This window comes from Anguilla rostrata, chromosome 5 (genome assembly GCF_018555375.3).
Source record: "Anguilla rostrata isolate EN2019 chromosome 5, ASM1855537v3, whole genome shotgun sequence".
Classification (NCBI taxonomy): domain Eukaryota; kingdom Metazoa; phylum Chordata; class Actinopteri; order Anguilliformes; family Anguillidae; genus Anguilla; species Anguilla rostrata.
This window is the reverse complement of record NC_057937.1, coordinates 58,706,353-58,732,402: the sequence shown is the minus strand read 5'-3', so window position 1 is coordinate 58,732,402 and position 26,050 is coordinate 58,706,353. Positions and strand designations below refer to the sequence as shown.

The 26,050-nt window shown below is 46.7% G+C and overlaps 2 protein-coding genes and 1 long non-coding RNA gene across 3 annotated transcripts; 1 reads left to right on the top strand and 2 right to left on the bottom strand.

Annotated features, from left to right (window-relative positions):
• Positions 1-618: 618 nt before the first annotated feature.
• LOC135255786 (uncharacterized) lies at positions 619-5,669 on the bottom strand. Its single transcript, XR_010330268.1, has 2 exons — positions 5,066-5,669; positions 619-1,894 (listed from the first exon to the last, which is right to left on the bottom strand). It is a non-coding gene; the product is annotated as an uncharacterized LOC135255786 (long non-coding RNA).
• Positions 4,695-17,831, top strand: LOC135255785 (aspartate aminotransferase, mitochondrial). The gene is made up of 10 exons (XM_064337401.1): positions 4,695-4,862; positions 8,938-9,094; positions 10,390-10,518; positions 10,766-10,825; positions 10,946-11,107; positions 11,684-11,788; positions 12,846-12,996; positions 14,540-14,705; positions 15,392-15,542; positions 15,844-17,831. The coding sequence occupies exons 1-10, from the start codon at positions 4,780-4,782 to the stop codon at positions 15,964-15,966; spliced, it is 1,287 nt and encodes a 428-aa protein (XP_064193471.1). The 5' UTR covers positions 4,695-4,779; the 3' UTR covers positions 15,967-17,831.
• LOC135255784 (tripartite motif-containing protein 14-like) lies at positions 17,643-24,471 on the bottom strand. Its single transcript, XM_064337400.1, has 7 exons — positions 24,051-24,471; positions 22,934-23,421; positions 22,064-22,159; positions 21,432-21,680; positions 21,120-21,142; positions 20,324-20,475; positions 17,643-19,216 (listed from the first exon to the last, which is right to left on the bottom strand). The coding sequence occupies exons 1-7, from the start codon at positions 24,325-24,327 to the stop codon at positions 18,678-18,680; spliced, it is 1,824 nt and encodes a 607-aa protein (XP_064193470.1). The 5' UTR covers positions 24,328-24,471; the 3' UTR covers positions 17,643-18,677.
• Between the last annotated feature and the right edge of the window lie 1,579 nt (positions 24,472-26,050).

Here is a 26,050-nt window from a genome sequence, read left to right as displayed (position 1 = left end):
TGGGATATTAACAGCTCATTTAAACTCCTTTTAAGGTGGGGGGGGGGGGGCACAAAGTGGTACAGACACCAGTCATGTATGAGTAATCTGGCCCATCCTCCCCTAACTGTACAGTAGAAGAAGGGGAGAGGAGACTGGCTTAGTTATTATGGTGTAGCATTATTCAAAACCAGCACCCATTATATAACCATGCACTGCCATCATACAGCTCTGTTACCGAGTATCACCTGATAAGTCAATTTTATAGATGACAGTTTAGGATCTTGGGGGGCAGGGTTGAGGGTCCAGGGCCCGCATGCTTTAAACTCTAAATCGCACCCCCAGCTGATCAATGCGCTCCTTGCTTCCTGGTCTGCGATCCGCGATCAGATTAATCACGTGTGCACTCAGCTGTCGTAATAATATAATAGATAACTAAGAACGAAAGAATTCCCAGCGATTCGGGAAACAAGAGGCTGCACAAAAACGCCCCTGGCCACAAAGACCCCGGGGGGGCAAAGAGCGCCATCCTGGGGCGTCCTGACTGCACCAACCCCCCCAGGAAAACACCCAGGGAGCAAAAGCCCGAATCTGGATGTCCAGATGGGAGGAGATCCAAAGGTTGACAGATGCTTTGACATAAGCAGACTAGGTTAACCACAATTTGGCCCAGGTGTTCCTTGGATGTAGCCTGGCTACGTCATAGTTGGCTAGACAACTTTAACTTTTCAACCATATGTAGCCCTTGTTTTCATCCGGGCACCTAGACTGTTTCACCAACTCTTCAGCAACAAAAATGTTCACAACAATCCGACAGACAGGGACTGAGGAGATTTCACAGGAAGCATTTAGTGGTCAGTTTGTTCATTTCCTCCCAACAATTATTTCACATTTCCTCTGTGACCTGCAGCACATATTGTTGCCAAACAACAGCACTGTGGCGAGACCCAGAGATCAGTGCTCTGCTCTGTGTGTGGAAAGTGCTAGAAAACAAAAGACAGAATCTTGAGAGAATCTGAAACTGACCATCCCTGCTTTATGTCTTCCCCATTTATTTCCTATCTTTAGACCCCCCCCCTGAGTCAGCTGGAAGCACAAAAGACCGGTAAAAACCGGTTAAAATCGCTCCCGCGCTGCAGCCTCCACCTAAATGCGATAATAGCGAGAGGAAATGGATCTAGCAATTCCATCATTCAGTTAATTAAATCTGCGCCATTTCGATGTACCTTGAGTTAAATTAAATTCAAGCCTTATTATTAATTAAAACTAAATTAAGGAAAAAATAACTCTGTCCCGAAGGGGTATGGAGCCATGGAGTAACTTAGTGTGGGAATATCTGATTAAAATTAACCATCATATCGGTCCATTTTATGTTTAATTAATTCATTCCCTTTACATTCTGGGAGACAAATTGAATCATTGTTGACAAGGCTAATTGAGTCACAATGGGAATACGCAGTCAATTGGGGGAACATAACAGATCATTATATTAACGCCTTTGGTGCTAAAATGTGTTGCTGCGGCGCATGCTTTGTTCGACGGATACGCGGGAGGCAAAGGGATGGGAACTACTCAATGGCGAAGCTTAGGAATCTGATGTGAAGTGGGGGGGGGGGGGGGGAGACGCTAGATAACAGGAAGAAAGCAAAGAGGGGCAGGTGGTGCGAGGACAGACTCGGGACAATCGAGCACGAGGCGCTGCTCTTGCGCTGAACTCCCGCCAGCTTTCTTTCCAGCGCAGAATGCGCTTAATAAAGACGGTGCGGCGCGCGGCGTAGAAGGTCAGCGGCTTTTGTTCCGCGCGGCTCGGCCGAAGCAGCTGCGTAGATGAGGCAGACGAGACGCCAGCTGGGGCCCAGACAAATTCCCCCCTCTTCGCTCTCAGCCTCCGCTTCTCCATTTCGGCAGTTCCAACCTGAGGGGGAAAAATATATATATATATATAGAGAGATATCAAATCTATCCATCCATTATCTGTATCCGTTTATCTTGGGCAGGGTCGCAGGGGTTGCTGGAGCTTATTCCAACATGCCTTGGGCGAGAAGCAGGAATACACCCTGGACAGGTCGCCAATCTATCGCAATTCAGAGTCTCCAATTATCCTACATGCATGTCTTCGGACTGTGGGAGGAAATCACAGTACTCGAGGAAACCCACGCGGACACGGGGAGAACATACATACTCCACACAGAAAGGCCCAGGCCGGGATTCGAAGCCAAGACCTTATGTGAGGCAACAGTGCTACCCGCTGCATCACCACGCACAATATATCAAATTAAGATATTAAAAAACAATATTCATCCTATAAAAAATACTGACTTGCTACCATTTTCATCAATGCAAAGAGGAACACAGGCATTGCAAGTTTTTTGCATTGAATAATACCGTAGTTGTTGAACCGACAATATGCCGGTGTGCATTTTTATGTGAATGATTGACATATTTTAAGAATTATGTGGATGAATGTTTTCAGCTTGAATGCAATCATATCCCCTTTATCGAAAACACATTCTAAATGCAGCTTGTTCAACCCCAGAGACTAACTAATCCACTACCAGTGCAACTGCACCACCAAGTGGATTTTTTTGGTATTGCATTCCACTACTTTCACACAAAATTTTGGGTCCATGAGAACTATCCATCAAGTTCTGCTGGTTGTTTTCATTTAAAACTAACAACCAGGTCAGCTACCATAGATGACCGCTCAGTCTGAAAGTGCAGATTTTTATTAAACATGTCACAGAGAATGCATGGTCCAATAATAATAATAGCTTTATTTGTATAGCACTTTTCAATACAGGAAATAAAGTGCTTCACAATAGTCGATACAAAACACAGAAACAAATAAAAATAATAAAATAACATTAAATAAATAAATAAATAAAATAAAATAAAATACAAAATCACCCAATAAATGCTTTATTATAAAAATATGTCTTAAGAAGTGAAATAAAATAGGGAACTGACTCTGCAAGCCTGATATTTACTGGCAGAATGTTCCAAAGTCTAGGGCTCTGACAGCAAAGGCACTGTCGTCGTTGGTTTTCAGCCTTGACTTTGGAATGGCTAGGAACGCCTTACCCGAGGATCTCAGTCTGCGTCCTGGCTCATAGGGGGATAAAAGATCAGAAATATAGCGAGGGGCCATCCCATGCCTGGCCTTAAAAGTAATTAAAAGAATTTTAAAATCAATCCTAAGATAAACTGGCAGCCAATGCAAGGATGCTAAGACGGGTGATATGATCACATTTTTTGGATTGAGTTAAGAGCCGAGCTGCAGCATTTTGAACTAACTGTAGGCGGTGGATTGATTTCTGACTAAGGCTTGTATACAGGGAGTTACAATAGTTGAGGCAGGAGGAAATAAAAGCATGGATGAGTTTCTCCAGATCTGGGGCAGAGATGAAGGACCTAACCTTTGCTATATTTCTCAAATGATAAAAACATTACTGAACGACTTTTTTTTACATGGGGTTTGAAACACAAGTCCTGATCAAAAATTACACCAATATTTCTGGCTGAGGACTTAGCATAGATTGCTAGTTCTCCTAGGTTTGCCAAGATTTGATTTCTGCTTGCAGGGGAACCAAGTACAATGATATCAGTTTTTGTATGGTTTAGTTGGAGAAAGTTGTCTGACATCCAATATTTTATTTCAGCAAGGCACTTGTGGAGGGTTGCAATATTAGACTGGTTACCGGGTCTGATTGGAATATAGAGCTGCGTGTCATCGGCGTAACAGTGAAACTGGACGTTATATTTGCGGATGATGACATCAAGAGGGAGCATATAAAAGGAGAATAAAATGGGACCCAGGATTGAACCCTGTGGAACACCTTAAAAAATGTCCGTGGGGGGAGAAACTGAGCCAGCCACAATCACAGAGAAGCATCTATTAGATAGGTAGGACATGAACCAGCTTAAGGCCACATCATTGATACCTGCCCACTTTTCCAGTCTGTCGGTGAGCAAGTTATGATCGACTGTGTCGAAGGCTGTGCTGAGGTCCAACAGAACTAAAATGGCGCATTCACTAGCGTCTTCAGCCAACAGCAGGTAATTACAGACTTTGAGCAGCGCAGCCTCAGTAGGCCTACTGTGGAGGGATCTAAAGCCAGATTGGAATATTTCGATATTTCAATAGACAGAATAACACCACAAGTCACTAAAAACAAATACATTACCTTAATTATACTGTGTTAAAACTCCCTGAATGTTCTCTGCATAATAACCCGAGATATACAGGAGATACCTTCGTTACATCCTGAACACGACCCATTCTGGCAAGTGAAAACCCCTTTTCGAATGTGTTATCGTTTTGCTTAACGACTAACAGTATAGGTTATAACGTTTCGGAACGAGAACTGAGCAGCAATACAGCGCCTGAAATGATGGAGTTTCAAACAAACGATTCTCGGGTATAACTTTATTAAATAAATACATTTTATTCTGAAATATAAATGAGACACATTCTAAAAGTATATAGTTACCTCAAGAGGTAATCTCAGCGAACATAAATATGTTTTGCAACCATGGACTGTAGAAAAAATAGTTTGCAACACGCAATACACGGTGCATTGAGCCGATTGAAGCTAGGTTTAGCACCGCTGTTGCATCGGTGTGTGTATGACTTGGAGTTGTAGTTTGGAGGCGCTGTGGAAAATTTAGTACACAACCAGGCCATTTTACGTGCTCTTGGTTGCGTGCAACGTGCGTGCGATTCCTCGACGAGCCTGCCAACTGCCTAACCATTTCATCCTGTCACTTCACCCCGTGCTTTGCCTCGAGCAGCGAACCACAATGGCCCTACTGAAATCCAGCAAGATCTTCTCCAGTATCGGGACTTTCTCCCCTTCGTTGGGGGTGTTCCCCATTCGAGCAAGGTAACGTTAACGTTAGGTTTTTACATTGGCACTGTTCAATAGTGATGCAACATCACAGATTTTTCAGTTCCCTGCTAATGTTAGCTAGCGTTGTATGTTCGCCCCTCTGGCGTTATCCACCTAGCTAGGTACGCGCATAAGCAGAGCTAGTAGCATTTATAAAAACCCACTGTTAATCATTGAAGTTAGCTAGGTAACGGTACCTGGTTAGGTAGCCAGCCAGCTGAGTTACGTTGATCTTCCGGATTTCTAACTTAAAAACGTCAAAGAATAGTTTTATGTTGCCTAATTAGCCGTCCGTTTTCGCATATCTTTGAGTGAGATTGGATGTCAATCTGAATATGGATCCTATCTAGCTTTGTCAATTATTCTGTAATGTGGCTTAATGGTTTAGCTATCCATCCGCTATGTAGCGCGCATATACGGGAGCCAAGTCAAGGTCTATCCAGCTGCCGTGAAGAATGGTAATTAACTTGGGTATTTGGGTTATGCTTTCCGGACTGTTTTAATAGTGACTTGTGTTGCTAACATAGCTTAAGTAAAAAACGTGCATTTCAAACGTAATGAAACTTATTCCATGCGTTCTGCGTGCAGTTAGCCAAGTAGACTAGCTAGCTACATTTGGCGAACTTTTCTGTGGAGGTCCGTCTAAATAATATTACTGCTGGAACTCTCAACAGCCTATGTTTTTAGCCTTTAGCCACAGAAGTGGGTGCACGATTTAATACTATTAATATATGACAGCCTCATATTTTTGTATTTGCGCAAACCTAGTTTCAAGCTAGAAGAGGTCATGGGAGCCATTTCTATTTCGTCTTCTACGCACCATTTTAGTGGAATTCAGAATTTTGATCAACTCGGGACACCGTAGGCTTGGTCTGTTTTATATTGTGATTGGTTAGAAGACGCAGATGCCTCGATGCCGATTGGTCGGAGTTTCTGTGTCCTTAAGTTGTCCTCTTGGAGGACAAATTGGTATAACTTACCGCTAGTAGCCTATTTTCAGTACGTGACTCTGGAAAAACGCTAAGAATTGTGCGCCAGCGTTCAGCCACAATTGTGCCGTCGATTGCGTGCGTTTCTGTTGGCCCGTACCATACCAAATAACGAATGTACATGCTCAAGGCCTTGCCAACTGGCAAATTACTAGCTAACTACTCACGCGTAGCAACCAGTCGAAGAGGCTAGGGACTGTGCCCCATCGATGAGGGTTTTTTTTTCAGTCCATTAATCACTTCAGGCAATGCTCCTTGTCTGCGAAGTGATCATAAACAGGGATTCGTAGAAGTTCAGGACACTTTTTGGCACCTAATTTTTCCTTCTTTTAATGGCTCTCTAAGCACCATAATGATCGTTGCACGAAAACATAGGTTAAAGCATACATTTGAATTTAGTCAGCATTATCCTCTTGATACCCTGTTGATGCTATGATTTGGTTTTAATAATAGTGGGTCTATTATCCGGGTGTGTCAAACGACCAGACTGTACAGAATAGCGTGCTAGTAATCTGTATATAGTAATGATGACTGTATTGCAATTCAAGGACAGAGATCAAACCGATCAAGCTTTACTTGCAACACTAGTGAGCTTTAAAAACAAAAAAAAAGTGTTTCTGCTGACTTTCAGTTGGGCTGACAGATAACCTTGCTAGTTGCCCGTTTACTGCATGAGGCACATGATAAGCCCATTCTTTCAAAGCCATACAGACTGCCTGTAGGAATCAGCATGGGAATCTGGAGTTCGCTCATTCCCCCTCTGCTCCTGTATTGGCTACAGAAATGGAAGAGAACGTTGATGAGAGAGAATGCTGGTGTGCATGTCCAAAATGTGACTAACTGTCACGGTCATAGGGTCCAGACAAAGATGCTAATGAAATCAAGATCTCATGTTTGAAATGAGTGAATCTTCCCTAAAGCAGATTTGACGGTTTATTTTTCCCCCACATTGCAAGCGGGGTACGGTACAGCTAGGTCCCCAGCATTCAGTGTGAAGCTGCTGCCTCCACTTCCTGTTCCACCAGGCATTAAGAAAAAAAAAAAACGTTCTCTCTTTTTCGTTATCAATCAGGTGATGAGTCAGCTACGAGTCATATCAAGGCTGCTGGCGCGCAATTCCTCTCTACGGTGCCCTTTCAGAATAGGCCGTCCATCCAGGGTTCTATATTTAGTGAAGGTTCAGGAGGCTTTGAAAGTGAAATGTGAGAAGACCACGCAGAACAGAGCTGGTGTGTGCGACCGTGCCGGATAAAATTGATCTCATTCGCTCTCTGGAAACTTACCCCCGTTGGAAAGCAACGCGCTATTGGCTGTCCGAATCATGGAGGTGGGAAAGGTGTGCTTATACCTCATCTTGTGTCCTGAGTCACACTCTTCAGCCCTGGCAGACACACAGGATGCAGTAATAACCATTCTGTGAATTAGAATTCTTGCTTGCACTTCCGTCTGTTTAGCTGTCCCATGACCACTAAGTGCTTAGGTCAGTTTGTGATGGGAAATATGAAATGCAATTTGCATGTTACAAGGTTTCCTGTGTAATATTTTCCTTTCAGAAACCCATTCCAGGTTTTCAGTTTGAGTGTTTTTTTATTTATTTGTATGGCCAATTTTTCATTGTGTTGTTTACTTGCCTTTTAGAAAAATCCAAGAAAGTTTTACTGATGCTTAGAAGGATAAAATTCTAACTTATAAATACAGTGAATAGTCGTATCATTGTTGTAACACGCTGGTTGTTAAACCTATTAATATCGGGACCCAAATGAGAAATTTGGGTAACTTCAGGGACCTATCAAATACAAATAGGCTACTAACTTAGCCCAGTGGACTAAAGACTCCTTCTGGGACCTGCCTCATGCACTCCCACGACCTATTTTGGGTCCCGACCCACAGTTTTTGGAAACGCTGCTCTTTGAACTGAAATGCAAATTGGGCACACTGCTATACGTAGGGGGTTTGAGGGCTGTCATTATAAATGCTGCTGCTGCTGCTGCAGGGCACGCACGATGACAGGAAGTGAGCTGTGGGAGCAACCCTGAGCTTCCTCTCTGGCTAACTGTAGGTGGCCTCTAAAAGGAGGGCTGTTGTAAGCCTCTTATGCTGGAGCGGGTATTTGTGAATGCTCTCTCTCTCTCTCTCTGAGACCACAGCTTTGTGCAAGTGAAAGAGCTCCTTTTATTCACGTGTTGGAAGTTTTGTAATAGTATATCTCCCTGGCCTCTTTTATTAAATAAGCTTCTGTGAGAAAGGAGGTTTTGCCCCTTCTCCCCAGTTGTGTGGCCAGTACGGGATGGTCACATGACTGTCTAGGCTAAACTTGTTATGGTAACTAAGATTGAGTGGCGGGGGGAGCCTTGGCTGGCAGTCAGGCTAATCTGCAAGAGAGCATCCTTGAGGTCATGAAGTAAGATTCTCTGAGGATGAATAATTGAGTATGTTACTTACTGTTAGTTTTTTATTTTGTGTATTCTGACTGTACACTCAGAATCAACGTTGTAATTCTGGTTACAATAAGAGCTGCAACACCTTGGACTCTGAAGCTTGAATGAGTCTTGAATTGTCAGGCTCTGATTGGAGCACAGCTACTCCTCCTCCATGGCCTGTGGGAGATGGCTGCCTCAGTTGACTCCAGATGTGGAAGTGAATTGTGTAATTTACAGCGTGTGCAAAATTGTTTACTCTGCGAGGTCCTCGGGACGAGGGCATTGACTGAGAGCATGCATGTGAAGCATTAACTGTGTGACTAGGAGCAGAGCAGAGTGTGGTGATTCAGTCTGTCACTGCTAGTGTCCGGCTCTTTAAATGCCTCTGCTCCTCTACCACTTTTCCTGATGGCCTCATGCTGATGACTCTGCTGTTCCTGCCCCTCTACTGCCCCCTCCCCTCTCCTGCCCCCCTCACCTTTCCTGCCCCCTCTACTCTCCTGCCCCTTCTCCTGTTCCCCCTTCTGTCCCTCTCCTGCCCTTCTCTCCTGTCCCCCTCTCCTGTTCCCTCTCCTGCCCCCTTTCCTTCCCCTCTTCCCGCCCCCTCTCCTCTGCCCCCTCCTTTCCCTCCCCTGTTTCCTCTCCTGCCCCCCTCTCTAGCTCATGGTGGTCGGAGGTGCAGATGGGGCCCCCCGACCCCATCCTGGGGGTGACGGAGGCCTTCAAGCGCGACAGCAACCCCAAGAAGATGAACCTGGGCGTGGGCGCGTACCGTGACGACCAGGGCAAGCCCTACGTCCTGAGCTGCGTGCGCAAGGTGTGCATCCTGCGGACACCGTCCCTCCCTCTTCCTGTTACACCGGCACCGCTCCAGTGAGCTTCAGACGGATCGCAGTGAAACCTGCACGCAATCAGCTTTCAAACACTAGCACGCCGTCACCATTCACCACTGGGTCTGAACTCCAGTGGCTATGCACAAAAAAATGCCCCCAGGCTCTTCAGAGAGACTACCCAAAGTAGACGCTGGAGCGCTCATGCAAAATGAAGCCTCGTTAATTTGAATAAGACTGACTTTTCGACGTTGCGTCTTCCTCAGAGTCAACTCAGAGCACCTTCTCTGTTTTATAAGCTTTGACTGATGTGTGTAAGACAGTCACTATGCATTACATTACGTTTTATTACATTTTATTTGGCAGACACTTTTATCAAAAGTGAGAGTAGTAAGGGCATGCGAAAGGTCATTGGGGCAACTGCAGAACACATATAGTATGCTCTTGCAGTAAATGTAATTGTGGAACATTCAACAGAATAAATATAGATTAAAAACAATGAATGATCAAATTAAATGCATCTTTCGAGAGTGAGAGTCAGTTTATTAGAATGGTTAAGAACAAATGCTAAAAAATGAGTAAATGAGAAGAACTGAAATGTATAAATGCCTTTGTCAGGGGGTCTTATTTGTTTAGCAGATGAGCCTATTCAAAATAACATATTTACTCATTTTCACCTGGATATTCAGGATATTAGGTTGTTGGCTCAAAGGTGTAAAGCTAATGACCTGCCATGGACGTGAGACCTATAGAGTTACAGGCCCAGTTGGGCAACCGTACACCACAGGCCCCACGGCCTTCTGGGAACTGTCGATGCGGTTCATTTCAGGTCCTCGTTGAGTAACGCCAGGACCCGGAACTTACACACCAGCTTGTGTGTTAGACACGGCAGCTTAGAGAAGATTGCATTAAGTGTGCTGTAAAGCATTGGGCACGAGTGGAGGCCTATTGCAGGCTAATAAAGGTCTTCTATGCAGCTTGTGTGCAAGATGTGTGTGTGTGTGTGTTTCACTTTGTTAGTCTTGTACTTGCCTTAGACTGCAAGTCTAAAATGTAGTCAAAAAAATGTTAAATATGAACGCCTGCCCATTTAGTCAACAGTCTTATCCAGAGAAACGTACACAGCTTGCATTCTTTTAACATACAATCACTCCATTTATACAGCTGGTTTTACTGAAGTAGTTCAGATTAGGCACGTTGCTCAAGGGTACAGTGGCAGTTACCGAACCGTTGCACTGCCCCCCCCCCCCCACTCAATCTCTCGCCACTTCCCCCTTAAAAGGCAGAGGCCCTGATCGCCTCCAAGAAGCTGGACAAAGAGTACCTGCCGATCGGAGGCCTGGGGGAATTCACCAAGGCCTGCGCGGAGCTGGCCCTGGGTGCTGACAGCGAGGTCCTGAAGAGCGGCAGGGTGAGTGCCCGGGGAGAGGGGGAGGGCGTCCGCCTGCGTGCCCGTCTGAAAATGATGGGAGCGCAGAACGTGCGCGACCTTCCGTGAATGGCGGTATATAGGCTGTAAATGGGATGGATGGCGGCGCTTGGGAGAGTCTGAGCAGTGTGCTGTTTGAGAAGCAGATGCGTTCTGTTGGGGTGAAATAGTGTCTTTGGCAAGTTTGCATCGCGTTGAAAGTCTCCCCCCTGCTTCGCTCTCTTTGCAGAGTGTTACCGTCCAGAGCATTTCTGGCACCGGGTCACTGAGAATCGGCGCCGACTTCCTGGTAAGTCTCCCTTTCCACAGCACAGAAGGTCTTTATCACTGAGCGAGCTGCACTCGGAACAGTCTGAGGAGTAAATCTCACTCTGCTGCTCCCTCTCCCCCCTCCTCCCCCACCCCCCAGGCCCGCTTCCACACGGCTGTTCGGGACGTGTACCTGCCCAAACCCTCCTGGGGAAACCACACCCCCATCTTCAGGGATGCGGGCATGCAGCTCAAGGCCTACACCTACTATGACCCCAGCACCTGCGGGTTCAACTCCAAGGGGGCCCTGGATGATATCTCGGTAAGACTGCGGTCAGCTTACGTTCATGATAACATGGGTGTAATAAGTGTCTCTGACCTCTGAACCTTTGAAGAGTAGTTTTTTTTTTTTTTTTCTCTCTCTCAAAATTCTAAGTCAGTGTTCTAGAACTCTGTTGCTTTCAGTCACCAGCAGTGATTGTGACATCGGCATTGGAATGTTCTGTGAAGAACGTTCTGATCACACATTTGCGATCTCGTGTCGATTTACCTTGGGTGTTCTATTTTTTTTGTTTTACGTCAGATGGGGAATAGTTTGGGGTTTGGTGGACAGTGGTGAAGGAGGAACGTGACTTCAGTAATCCCAAAAGTGGGTGGAGTTGTAATGCGATCAGCTTGCTGATTTGAACTGATCATACCCTGTTACTCTGAGATTGATTATTCAGTTGATTGATTGGGTTCAGCTGAATCCGTGATTTGACGACACATCACAGATCTACACATCTTATAAATCCAGTCGATGATGTGCACGGGGGTCACTGGGTCTCCACATCCATTCAGTTTAGCAATTTGAGCAATGCTGAATCATTAATAATTTTAAAAAATTCCCTCCTTAAAGAAAATCCCGGACAAGAGCGTCCTGTTGCTGCACGCCTGTGCCCACAACCCCACGGGGGTGGACCCGCGACCGGAGCAGTGGAAGGAGATCGCCGCCCTGGCGAAGGTAAGGTGGCATTGCAGCCGGAAGCTGCATTAGAAGGCCTGGACAATTACATTACATTACAGGCATTTAGCAGACGCTCTTATCCAGAGCGACGTACAACAAGTGCATCAGTTCAAGGTGCAGAGGTGCAGAAGAAACACACTAGAGTGAAGTAAAGATCGTAGTGCCAGAAGTGACCACATAGATCAGGACTCCAACCCTGTAGGGTAACCTGTTCAGCGAACAAACAAACAATCCTGCCAAGTACAAACTAGCACTGAAATCACATTTGCCTAATCAGAATCAGACAAAAACAATCCTGGCAAATAAAAACTAACGTGATCGTATTAGCCTAACTAGGTACATTACACACCCTAAGGGGCAAATTCGTTTTATAAAAAATGCTGCACGCGGGCCCAAAATGTTACACTAAACCATTCATAATACAAAGTAGATCCAGTCTGCATGTGTTTCTAGAGAAAGTCGATGTTTTAAAATGTGCAGAGATATTACTCTAGTGTGCTGGCATTGTGCGGACCTCAGTATGGGGGCAATTTTTTAATGTGACTGATTTCATTCTGAATAATCAGAATAGTCTCATTAATCGAAGGACTACTCTATACCTTCAGTGGGCCAAATTAGACCCCCCCAGGGCTGCATTTGAATAGCCCTGCTGCAGCCCAGGGCCGTAAAATTTCCTGTGTTTAACTGAACGTTTAAATTCTGTTTGTGTAATGTGATTTAGGGAGGGACTGCGCTGCGGTTCTGGGAACAGTAAAGCTGCTGTGGCTGAAGGCAGACGCGTCCCGTATGGGGTGTAGGGGGGTTACGTTTCAGCTTTCGGACCTGCCCCTGGCCTCGGACCGCGCAGGGTCCTAAAGATCCCAACATGCTTTTCCAATGTTTGAGAATGAAATGGGAGCTTTTCCGTTTGCGAAGTGGAGGAGAGAGCACGGAGTTGCTCTCCAGCGCAAAGTCCGAGGGCGCGCGGCTGTTTGTGTTTGTGTTTCTCACCGCCTCTCCCCTTTTCCCGCCAACCCCCCTGCCCCCCCCTCGCCCCCCCCACCCTCCATTTTAGAAAAAGAACCTGCTGGTGTTCTTCGACATGGCGTACCAGGGCTTCGCCAGCGGGGACATCGACCGCGACGCCTGGGCCGTGCGCCACTTCATCGCCGAGGGCCACAACATCGTGCTGTCCCAGTCCTTCGCCAAGAACATGGGCCTGTACGGTGAGTCCGGGCCCCCCCCCCGTCGCCCCTGCGGCCCCACTTCTGGACCTGGGAGGGAGGGAGCGACGTCGGCCATGTTGGAAAAAGAATCTCTGTTCCCGCACTCGAGTGCGATTCTGTGTCCTGTCTGCAACCTGGCCCTGATTAGAAAAAAGTCATTGAATATTGTTTGGCATTTCCTCCTCCCTTCCCCCCCCCATCGTTTCTCTCTCTCCATCCGTCCTCTCTCCCATTGATTCTTTCACTCTTTGAAGTAGCAGGGCCCCCCTGCTTCCGTCTATCCATCCATTATCTAACCCGCTGGAGCCTATCCCAGCATGCACTGGGCGAGAGGCAGGAAGCCCCAGCTTTTCCCTTCTTTGTTATTTTGATCCGTTGTTGATCACTTTCTTCTAAACCACGCCTCCCTCCATATTGTCGTGTGCACATATTTTTGTAAGATGCATTGCAGTTGTTCGCTAGAAACTAAATTTGGACAGTAGATAATGAAGTTTGCCGTCTCCTTATCACAAGGGTTTGCATCGCTGACATTAACCGTCCACTTCTCAGCATCTTCAGACTATGAGCCGTTCAGCAGGCACACTGCTCACATTCATTTTTTTTTTTTGTAAAAAAACTCATTTCATCAGTGCAGGGGGGGGGATATGCGCAGTTCACGGGCACAGACTATTAGAATGACGGGTACCTAAATTGCACGTCTAAATGTCAGTCGGTGTGCTTCTCCTCCTCCTCCTTATTTGTTATTTGTATCGATTTAAATATTTTGGTTTAAAATGTAATGAAACCCCTATTTATCCAACCTCGCGCTAGTTTCTGAGCAACACGTTGCTGACCTTCATTTAATTCCACGTTGAACCTAATTCCTTTCACAAAATACCGATTCCTGAAGTGGAAATTAAACTGCGAATCCCGTTTATTTGAAAGGTCAGCTGGGCGCTGACGGGCGTTCCGTAACCACGGGAACGCGGGGGGCCTTTGATCATACGACGGCGTGTCGGCGACTCTTTCCCCGCGGCGGTCTGCCAGCGCTCTGTGGGCCGATGCGTTCGCTCCCTGCTCTGTCCCCGCTGCGCTACGCTGCTGCCCCCGCTCAGGACGCTGGCGTGCTCTGATGAGCGTGATGCGTGTCAAATGGGCGGATCAATCGGTCCTGTGGGACCGCATGTGCTCAAGTCTGTGGCTCACAACCTGAAAGTGGGATTTAGAAAAACAAGAACAAAAAGACTTTCTGGGGGTTTAAAAAAAAAAATTTTTTTTTTTTTTTGCTTGTTTTCTGGTGAGTACTCTGAGGTGAGTACTCTGGTGAGTTCTCTGTGGTCAGTACTTGAGAAGCTAGAGGAGTTGTGAAGGGCATCTGGGTCAAACCTCTTAGATTTCAGCTCTCCAGAAACCTGACCCCTGCACTACAGACTAGAACACGTGCCTGATTGTTAAAGCGACGTTTCAAACAGATTACAGAACGAGGCCCCAGAACGTAAACGCTGCAAATTTCCCTCTGAATGTGTGCGAGAGTAAATTCTTTTGCTGATTGGCTCCTGCCCAGGTGAGCGTGTGGGCGGGTTCACGGTGGTGTGCAACGACGCGGAGGAGGCCAAATGCGTGGAGTCCCAGCTGAAGATCCTCATCCGCCCCATGTACTCCAACCCCCCCATGAACGGGGCCCGCATCGCCGCCACCATCCTCAACACCCCCGAGCTGCGCAGCGAGTGGTGAGTCCCGCCCGACTCCGCCTCCATCCGCTAACCCCGCCTCCATCCGCTAACTCCGCATCCATCCGTTAACCCCGCCTCCATCGGCTAAATCTGCCTCCATCCACTAACCCCGCCTGCATCCAGTAGCCCCTCCCCCTTCTACTCATCCCTGCCTCCATCCGCTAACTCCGCCTCTATCCGTTAATTCTGCCTCCATCCTCTTAACACCTCCCATCCATTAAACACACTCCCCCACCAACCCCACCCATCCACTGACCCCCACCTCCACCTGCTAAACTCCACCCACACGCTAACCCCACCTCAATTCGCTAACCCCCCATCTCTACCCACCAACCCCACGTCCCCCCGCCAACCACGCCTCCACCCGCTAAACACTACCGGCCCATTGCCATGCCCAGTTCCCTTAGCATTATCCTTCCTTGTAACTCATGGTTTTATATGTTCATATGAGAATAAGAACGTATGATAATGAGAAAGTAATAATGAGAGTGGCTCATTCAGCCCATTTTGATCCGCCTTGCCTATCGCACATCTGGATCCTCAGTGCTCTACCGCTACGAGGATCCCACCTACCATGGTCTTGCCTGGACTTGAACTCTCCCAAGCGTCTCTACCCTCCCATTGCAGTTGTATTTAGTGCATGCCCACCCCCCTCTTCTAAGCTCCACCCCTTTCCCTGCCAGGTTGGAGGAGGTCCACAGCATGGCCAATCGCATCATCAAGATGAGGGAGCAGCTGGTGGCCAACCTGAAGAAGGAGGGCTCCACCCTCAACTGGCAGCACGTCATCGACCAGATCGGCATGTTCTGCTTCACCGGCCTCAAGCCAGATCAGGTAGGAGAACCACACCGCGGTGCTGCCCCGTCGGGCCCCGGGCCTGGGTCCTGTCTCTCCGGGCCTGGGTCCTGTCTCTGGGTTATTTTAGGAGTTAGATGTTCATACTTGCGGTGTTATTTCTTAAAGGGATTTAGAGTTTTGGAGAGCCTGAATTTACATGCTTGCCATTCTGGTATGATGTAATTGAATTTGATAAGACGGATGTGTCTTACTGCAGGTGGGATGGTTCAGGAGTGTTTTTTTCGTAGTCAGACTGAGTGCTGTTTTGTGCATGTGTGTGTGTGTCCGTGTGAAACAGGTGGAGCGCCTGACGAAGGAGTTCTCGGTCTACATGACGAAAGACGGGCGCATCTCCATGGCGGGCGTCACCTCGGGCAACGTGGCCTACCTGGCGCACGGGATCCACGCGGTCACCAAGTGAAGCGGGTGCCCGCGGCGCCCGGCAGCCGCCCACAACACCGGGGGCATCCGACGAAAAATCTCATTACTGGTGGAGGGGGGGGGAGGGGGGGGTGGGGGGGGGGGGAACGGCTTTTCCATAATTATTATTACTTTTCTGTGTCTGTCCCACTGACACTTGCATAGAAGGAGGAAAAAAAAAAAGCTCAAGTTTTAGGAATCTGCATCATGGCTTGAGTTCATAATGTATTAATGTGAGTTCACTTTGTGTGTCCCCTGTGATCAGGGTGTTAACAGTCAGTCTGTTCCTCAGACCTGTACAATACCACCCTCCCCCCCCCCCCCACTCCCATCTGAAAAGGTTAAAGGTCATTGGCCAGGGCCCAGAAGGGCCAATGGGGTTTGGGTGCACAGCAGAGACTTGAGCACAAATTCAACCAATCATTGTCTTAATTGGGCAAATTTAGCCCCTCCTCCTTGTTCTGAGGATGTTTGTTGCTAGGAAACCTGGATTCTGCCCCTCCCCCCCAAGGTGCAGGCCGGAGTAGATCTATAATAGTGCTTGCATTCTTCTGGATTTATTCAGATAAGAGAGCAGCACACACAACCTTATGGTTTTTTTGACTTATGCTGGATAGGATAAATATGACCGCTTCAGTTGACCCCACCTACCCCAAATCCCAAAACCTTTTTGAACTTTTCAGATGGGAGTTTATCCTGTTCACAAAGCACTGATGTGTTTTTTTTTTCTTTTTTTCAAAAACAAAAACCCTTGGTTTTAACAAGGAATATTTTCTTGACCATGTGGTTACTTGGGAGGAAGCTTGCTATTTTAACTGAATCCAAAAATATATATATTTAAAATGTCCTAATTTAAAAACGTGCTGCCCCCTCCTGAAAAGTGTTTTTCAGTGTTTTGTCTGTAGTATAACATGCATCTGTGCTGTTTCACAAGTTCCTCGATCAAAAAAAAAAAGAAAAAAACGGCGAATCATGCTGCAGTAATGGAACCATAGCACTTGTTCAGTTGAGGTCGGCCGTACTGCTTCTGCGATGCACCGATACCAGGAACGGCTCCGACAGAGTGTGTCCCTGTGTGCTCTGAGGTATCGTTGAAGAATAACGGCCCCCCTTTCTTAAAGATTTGCACTTGTGACTTTAAAACGTGCTGGGGCGACATCGAACGGAAACCTGAAAATGGCCGCTGGGTACTCTCCTGGAGGAGATACGGCTGTCTCCTTTACAGCTGGCTTCAGGTTTCTGTTTGGATTACTCCACCCGTCTACTCTGTAGATAATAATCTGAGCCCTCTTTCTCTCACACGTGTGTCGAGCGCTCACGCCCGCTCTGAATATCTAACATGCTTGATGTGTCATTATTCGGTGCTTGTCGTGCACTTCAGAAAGAGCTGGCAGCGTTAATGCGTCAAATCAGTCAATATTTGCGTGAGAGCTTTATCCCAGGATTGACCAATCAGTTCTGTTTAATCACAGATTTGACCTTTGCCCCCTCTCCACACCTCCCCCCCATTAACCACCTGGTTATCTGACTGACTTAAGATGGAGGCTGAACTAAAACTAAAACTAGTATTTTTATCTTAACGTATGCTGGCTTTTTCTTGCTCTGTCAATCATTTTTGGTCTCCTCTGACCACAGAGGGTGCAGAAGCAACCACAAAAACGCAGTCATTTATTTCAAAAAAAGTAACTGGTTTTTATTTCAGAGTAGTCACTCACTCACTAGCTCACTCACCCTCAAGGTCAGGCTGGAGTCAAAGCACCACATTTCAGCATCGAATGTACAAGAAAAACGGCAGTTATCTGTGTCTCAGCGGTGTCCACAACCGCCTGCACTCATTCTGAAAATAAAGTGAGCTCTGTAGACCTGCGTCCTTGTTGCTTTCTGTTTGTTCTTGCGGGTGTGTTTTGTTACTTGTTGAGAAGGGCCACACCATGGTGCTCTGTACTTCGTAGCTTTGTTTCACTTATCTTTCACGAGCAAATACTTAGTGTTTGCCATTTTCAATGAATTTTCATGAAGATCACAAGGCTTTCTTGTCTGAAGCTTTTAACGTGCTCCATTAAAAGAGAGATAAACCTGCTGGCTTCAGATCACTTTGCAATGCATGTAAGCCAGTAACCTCCATGACTCAAACATTGAGATGTCCGACACACTGGAATAGCGTATTTTGAAATGCAAAGGTTTTTTATTTAAAGTTTATTTTTTATTTAAAATATTAAAAAATGTTCTAAATCTGCCTTACAACAGCTCTTGCTAAACTCCCAGAAAAGGTAATTCAAACTGCAATTAGAATTTATAATTATGACTAATATAAAAAAAAAGTGCTATCATTTGTGTCATTGTTATGGAGGACACTAGCTGCCCTGTTGTAGTGGATAGGTTTTAAGAAAGTTTGTGCAGTTGATTGGGGGGGGGGTGGGTTTGGTTGTTCATTAAAAAAAAAAAGAACCTTTCAAATGCACACAACAAATATTCAGCAACATACTCTTCGACCAAAGCTAAGGCTTTCGTATTGGATGGCTGGTGTTTATGCATAAAATGCCCATGGACTGTTTTTATCACAGTCCACAACTACAATTCTACTACAATGCTTTGCTTGTCAGCATTTTGCTTTGTAATGTTGGTAAAGTGCATTTAGGAGATAAAAGTTCCCTCTCTACTATCCCTGCGAAGCCAAAACAACCAATTACTGGGGAGAGCGAGGGGGCAAGTTCACTGGAACAGGTGGCAGAAGGCCAGCTCCATTTTGGACACGGCCAGCGCGGGGAAGAGGGGCTGAGCGAACGCCTGCGTGAAGCTGTGCAGCAGGGTGAGGGCGCCCCCTTCAGGCACGGCGTAGAACGACAGGATTCCCTTCTCCATGTCCAGGAACACCCCCACCCTCTCGGGGACGCCGCCCTCCACGGGGAAGGACTCCTTGTTGTGCAGGGCCTCCATCTTGCCCCGCTCGCCGAACAGGCACCAGGAGTGGGGGTTGAAGCCGATTCGGCAGGCGTCCTTCGCCCCCTTGCGCCCGAGGAGGCTGTCGCACACGCCCACCTTCCAGCGGCCGTCCCCCGCCACCGCCACCTCCCAGTAGCTCCGCCCCCCCTCGCGGGCCCTGGCGCCCAGCACCTGGGGGAAGGTGCTGAAGCGGGCCGGCTGGTCGGGGTACGGCTGGGGCTCGTCGCTGTGGGTCACCCTGGTGTACCCCTCCGACAGAACCAGCTTCTGATGAGCGGTGTCGGGATCCAGAGAGGGGGTGATCCCATCTGTAAATGCAGCATGACGCGTGAGCGACAGGCTACGAACCATGCACGGTACATACACACTGTATCACTGCAGTCCACCCGAGTTGCAGCCCTAATCGCTCCTCGACTGGTAAACTCATCTTTAATTGCGGTGGTCAATGTAGCCAATGTAGTCAAAACTAGGGCTACATGATACTGGGGAACCATTGTAGAAAAAGAAATGCTGTAACAAATAGACACTATATAAGACCAGGTGATACGGATTTTCAAGAAAAATACATTCACTCAGCCTAACCTCTAACAAATCTTAGAAATTAGATTTTTAACAATTTTAAAGGAAACTAGGGGAATAACAGACGTATCCTGAACTTTGAATGAATGATGTCTGCAGCGTGCATGCTGGGATATTTCAGGGAATTCCCGTGCCAGTGCTGCCCCATAGGTCTACATAACATTTCAGTGGAGGGTCAGTGTCTCAAACTAAATGCTGAGTACCTCACTACATGCTCAGCCAATTCTAGTGTGGCAGGTAGTGCCCTCTACTGGTGGAACAGAGCACATTTCACAAAGCAGGATTACTGAGTTAGATAATTTGTTGTGGCTGTAGTTATGGTTATGACTGGGGTTATGTTAATGGTTGTTGCTGTGATTGTAGTGGTTGTGGTTATAGTGTGATTATGGTTATGTTTGTGGTTATGGTTATAGTGTGGTTATGGTTATGTTTGTGGTTATGGTTATAGTGTGATTATGGTTATGTTTGTGGTTATGTTATGGCTATAGTGTGATTATGGTTGTGTTTGTGGTTATGGTTATAGTGTGATTATGGTTATAGTGTGATTATGGTTATGTTTGTGGTTATGTTATGGTTATAGTGTGATTATGGTTGTGTTTGTGGTTATGGTTATAGTGTGATTATGGTTATGTTTGTGGTTATGTTATGGTTATAGTGTGATTATGGTTGTGTTTGTGGTTATGGTTATAGTGTGATTATGGTTATAGTGTGATTATGGTTGTGTTTGTGGTTATGGTTATAGTGTGATTATGGTTATGTTTGTGGTTATGGTTATAGTGTGATTATGGTTATAGTGTGGTTATGGTTATGTTTGTGGTTATGGTCGTGATGCTCACAGAGCAGTCGCAGGGCGTCCCGGTCCATCGTGGCCTGCAGGAACAAGGCCTTCAGCCTCTTCTCGGCCCATTCCTCCAGCTGTAGCAGGCGGGCGCGGTCGACCTCCTGCAGGGGCTCCAGCTCCCCTAACGGGCTGGACATCGCTGTCACACTGAGGGGGGGACGCGTCGAGACAACCCATCACGCAAACGTGTATGAGGCCACAGCCTCACTTAACCTGGGAAGGGTCACCACCCATCCATCCATTATCCATATCCGCTTATCCTGGGGAGGGCCACCATCCATCCATCCATCCATCCATTATCTATACCTGCTTATCCTGGGGAGGGCCACCATCCATCCATCCATCCATTATCCATATCCGCTTATCCTGGGGAGGGCCACCATCCATCCATCCATCCATTATCTATACCTGCTTATCCTGGGGAGGGTCATCCATCCATCCATCCATTATCTATACCTGCTTATCCTGGGGAGGGTCACCATCCATCCATCCATCCATCCATTATCTATACCTGCTTATTCTGGGCAGGGTCACCATGCATCCATCCATCCATTATCTGTACCCGCCTATTCTGGGCAGGGTATTTCTTTAGTGAAATTCAGTGCTTTTGTACAATGCTTGTTTCAACGTGAATTTCAAACACAGACAATAAAGGGTGGTTTTATTTACAAGCTCTAGGGCCCAGCCCTATGTAAATAAAAACCACCCTTACTGGATGCATTGTACAATAAGCAAACAGTTTCAACGAATGAATGCATATTCTAGGCGGTCTCTCAATTTGTCAGACTCACCTTTCGGAAATCTTGCTGTATTCCTGTTGGAAAAAAAATACAAATTATTAGGCTATAACTACTTGTGAGTGGAGGGACTTAATGTGGATCTGGTATTAACATTCTGCTGTTAGGGTTGGCTGCCTCATACTGCATATCCTGGGCTAGAACCTCCACAAAAAAAAGCCTAGGGTTATGGTAGCAATGAAGAACCCCCTTGAGTGACAGTGTTACATAGCAACAGCGTTACAGAGAATGTTATTGGAAGTATTGACATCAGAGCCTTCTGCAGAAATGATTATAGGGACAAAGTGCAAAGGAGGCCCCGTTTACCATGATGAAGGCCTGTCCTTTGACCCGCTCGGCACCCTTGGAATTGGACAGCCCCTCCAGGGTGTCCAGGCTGGTCCGGATGGATCTCAGCTCCTCCTGAAGCAGCTCCAGCTGGGCCTGGACGCCCCCCAGAACCCGACGCTCCTCCCGGTCCACGACCTGCAGAGCCATGAGCTCCTGCCTGTCCAACGCTTCCCTCATGGCCTGGTACTGCTGCCTCAGACTGTCCCGGGACCGGTCCAGAGTCTCCTGGAGAGAGAGAGAGAGTAATCAAAAAGATCATCATTATCACTAACATCCCCATCATCGCCAGCGTCCCCATACTTATCACCAGTATCCTCATTAATATGAACATTTTCATCATTATGACCAACATTCTCATCATCATCATCATGAACATTCTCATCGTTATCATGAACATTCTCATCATTATGACCAAGATTCTCATCATCATCATGAACATTCTCATCTTTATCATGAACATTCTCATCATTGTGACCAACATTCTCATCATTGTACCAACATTCTCATCACTATCATCAACATCGCTCACTGGCTGACGCTGGCACACGTGTCATGGTGCGGTACTGTAAGTTGCAATGGCATTTCCTCTCTTCGGTTCCTCCTCTCACCTGAATATTCTGTTCCTTCTCTTGGAGACTGGCCACTCTGCTTCGGATGACCTCCTCGTTCTCTTTCATTTTCTTCATGTCATCTCTCAGGCTGCCCTGAAAGACCCATCATACCACATCACATCTCACGTTTAGCATTTCTCCTCATCACTAAAATACGTTCATAGGCCTATCCCATTTCTCTGTAATGTCCTCTGTCAGTTCGGCAGAGCAGATTACAAACGTACACAAACCAAAATGTATGGAACCTTGGAACCAATCACAGTCATTTTCCACAGGGACATCATCAGTTTATTGACTTGTGCAGGTCACTGGGTGACTAGACGAAGATGCAATGCGAGTGAGCCAGCAGTCTAGTTGCATGGCAAGTGTCAATGCAAGTAGACTACTGGTCTGTGTGAGAGATGAGAGCCAGTAATGAATAGTGTACCTGAAACACGAGAGACAGAAGCAGTTGGAGCAGCAGGAAGGAAGAACCAGACCAGCAGATTGACAGATGGCAAAGAGACAGAGATGCAGAGACCCTCGCTGTAGAAGAAGAAGAGAGGGAGAGAAGCAGGACACTGGCAAGTAATGTGAGAGTAAGGTTTCATTCAACCACAACTGAGCAGCCCTATATGCTACCACTGGCCCTCTGATTTTAACCAAGCATGGTGGGTTGCCGTGGAAACCGCAAAACTTTTTTTAATGTTGGTTCAGTGGTGGACAGTTTCGCTGTAGCCCTACCCCTTTTTGTGAGGCTCACGTGACCTCACTCTCCCATCAGTGAGGTCACGTGAGGCAGAGAGACAGAGGAGCCGGTCCGCGTCGGCTCCCATGGCAACGTCCCGACGGCGCCAATAGCGACGAGGCGCGGCGACGGCGACTCACCCTCAGCTGGCCCTCGGCCTCGGCGACGCCGACGCAGGCGTGGTCGCGGTGCGCCCCGATCACGGTGCACACGGTGCACACGCACGCCGCGCAGTCCCGGCAGTAGATCTTCTTGGCCTCCTGGTGCTCCGCGCAGCGCCACGTGGTGACGTCCGCCACGGGCGCCACCAGCGGGTGCGCCTGGAACTCCGGCGACTCCAGGTGGTGCCGCAGGTGCGTCGCGCACATGGACGCCCCGCACACCAGGCAGGTCTTCACCGCCACCTGCTGGCCGGGCGAGGCACAGTAGCTGCAGCGCACCGAGCCGTCGGGCCCGGCGGAGGCTGCGCGAGCGGTAGATGAAGGAGGAGGAGGAGGAGGAGGAGGGTCCCCTCTTTCTCTCCTCTCCGTCCGGGAAAAGGAGGGCGCCCGTCTCTTTCCAAGCCGCTGGGTGAGGTTAGATAAGAGTGCGGAGGTGGAGGTGGAGGGCATTTCTCCATCCGAGCGATCTTAAAAACATGAACACGACACCATGAAACCAGGGAAAGCCAGCGCGTCACATGACCAAGAGTGCTCCAGCACCGAGCTTCCTCTGGAACTGAGCGCTATGATCACATGAGACCACGACTGAGCTTTCTGGCTACGCACACCAGCAAGAATTACTTCATGTAAATTCAGTAACTTAATGTGATACCTTTTTGGGTCACACCAGACTCATTTACAACTGGTCTCTCACCAAGCACTCAACACCTGACTGCAACTGATGACTCATGTTTTCAAATAGAGGTATGCACAGAATAGTTTGTTTTTATTTTGCCTGATTGTTCTGCATTATTACACTGTAAAATTAAGTAGAAATAATAATAATAATAATAATTATAATTATAATTATTATTATTATTATTATTTAGTAGTCATAGTAACTACAGGGAAGAAGAGGCTAGAGTCTTCAGAGAAATTTGGCAATTTGCGATAACATGCCGAAGTAAAGTGGCTTATTCTGGGAACAGTTTATATTAAGAAGGACCCCTAGTGCCCCCTATGTGATCTTCTCCTTGTACCCTACGCGTGCACGTAGCCGTTTTGCCTCTGTGTGTGCGATAGCCATATAAGTGTAGCGGGACAGTGTAGCCCCTACCTGAAGAGAAAAACGCCCCGCGTCCTTGTGTTCCCATAGCGGCGGTAGGTGGGCCCCCTCCGTGTCTATCAAAAGCAGGCATCTTCCTGTACTCCTCTCTGCACTCTGGGCAGTAATACGGCCCCGTAGGGGAGCTGCTCCACACTTCCTGGATGCAGGCCCGGCAGAAACAGTGTCCACACGGTAGGAAGGAGGGCTCCCGGCATTTTCCTGAGCAGAGGGGGCAATCAGTGTCCGCACGGGAAGGTATTTCGAGCGACGAACCCATGCTGGCCATACTACGCAACAAAAGGCCCCTGGAAACAAGGAAACTAGGATGGCCAAAACAGGAGGAGGAGCCAGAAATTTCAAACTTCTACACTCCTCTTTCCTGCCCTTTACTCTTAAAGGGACAGTACGTACAAAAAAATAGGTGGGACGGTGTGAGTGTGTGTGTGTGTGTGTCTGTGTGAGGGAGGGAGGAGAGAGAGATAGAGAGAGAAGAACAGTAAACTTAAGAAGAGAGGGACAGTAAACTTAAAAAAGACAAAAATAATGATCTTCCAGAAAAAAGCCAGATGTCAGGAAAACAGGTTCCAGTTTTTTCTAGGCAACACCGCCCTAGATCACACTCTAAATTATACGTACCTTGGTCTGACAATTACAGCATCAGGGAGCTTTAACATGGCAGTGAATGCTTTAAAAGAAAAAGCTCGAAGAGCACTCTATGCTATAAAAAGAAAACTTCAAAAAATTGTTATACCAATTAAAATCTGGTTAAAAATATTTGATAGTGTAATTCAGCCCATTGCACTGTATGGAAGTGAGGTATGGGGTCCACTCAGCCAGCAGAACTATTCCAAATGGGACAAGCATCCAATAGAGACCCTGCATGTAGAATTTTGTAGAAACATCCTACAAGTACAAAGGGAAACACCAAATAATGCATGCAGGGCAGAATTAGGCCATTATCCATTAATGATTCACATCCAAAAAAGAGCATTAAAATTCTGGATGCACCTCAATTCAAGTCCTCAAGACACATTGCAATTTAAGGCAATGAAAGCCCAAGAGCTCAGTCATGAAAAGAGTCCCCTCAGTCAGCTGGTAATGAAGCTGAATAACCCATTAACCCAACTAACACAAATCACAGACCAGCTTCATACCAGCACTGCTTACCAACAAATCAAAGTAAACCAAGTAATGAAACAGACAAAATCTCTTATCTGGAATATTGGGATAATGTAACCAAAACACAAAACAAACTAGATTGCTATCAGACCCTAAAAAGAGACTACAAATTGGCTGAGTATCTCTTCTCTGTCAGAGATACAAAGCAGAGGCAGATCCTGACCAAGTACAGGCTCAGTGACCATGCACTTGCAATTGAAAAAGGCAGACACCGGAATACATGGTTAACAAAAGAACAACGTATATGTGGTCACTGTAAGACAGGAGAGGTGGAAACAGAGATGCACTTTCTCCTACATTGTGAAAAATATTCAGAAATTAGGACACATTATTTCAACAAATTTTCTCTAATTATAAAGGACTTCCTTTCCCAAACAAATGAGGAAAAAATGCAAATCCTGCTAGGAGAAAGGCCAACAGCTCCACGAGCAGCAAAGTACATCTCGGCCTGCCATAATCTGAGGGACACTGGTTGACCACCACAAATATATTTATTTTAATTATTTATTAATTTCTATCTTTTTTTAACATTATTATTATTATTACTATTACTATTATAATTTTTTTTATTTTTAATTTTATTATTGTTATTGTTGTTGTTGTATAGCCTACTAGCTGTGGCCATTGCCACACTGTTGATTGCATTGTTGTCGTTTCCACAATGTTGTTTGTATTTCATGTTTCCTATTCCTGTTTCTATGTGTACGCTTTGGCAATAAGTACAAGTGTATTTCATGCCAATAAAGCATTTTGAATTTGAATTTGAATTTGAGAGGGAGAAGAGAGAGGCAGATAGAGAGAGAGAGAAGAGAGAGAGAGAGCGAGACAGA

Bases quoted from the DNA above. Each gene is read 5' to 3' on its own strand.
- LOC135255785 (XM_064337401.1), top strand. From the start codon at position 4,780: ATGGCCCTACTGAAATCCAGCAAGATCTTCTCCAGTATCGGGACTTTC. The intron at 11,789-12,845 runs GTAAGGTGGCAT...CCTCCATTTTAG, and splicing joins AGATCGCCGCCCTGGCGAAG to AAAAAGAACCTGCTGGTGTT. The intron at 12,997-14,539 runs GTGAGTCCGGGC...GCTCCTGCCCAG, and splicing joins CAAGAACATGGGCCTGTACG to GTGAGCGTGTGGGCGGGTTC.
- LOC135255784 (XM_064337400.1), bottom strand. From the start codon at position 24,327: ATGGCCAGCATGGGTTCGTCGCTCGAAATACCTTCCCGTGCGGACACT. The intron at 21,681-22,063 runs GTGAGAGGAGGA...CTCTCTCTCCAG, and splicing joins AGAAGGAACAGAATATTCAG to GAGACTCTGGACCGGTCCCG. The intron at 20,476-21,119 runs GTGAGTCTGACA...TCCCCCCCTCAG, and splicing joins TACAGCAAGATTTCCGAAAG to TGTGACAGCGATGTCCAGCC.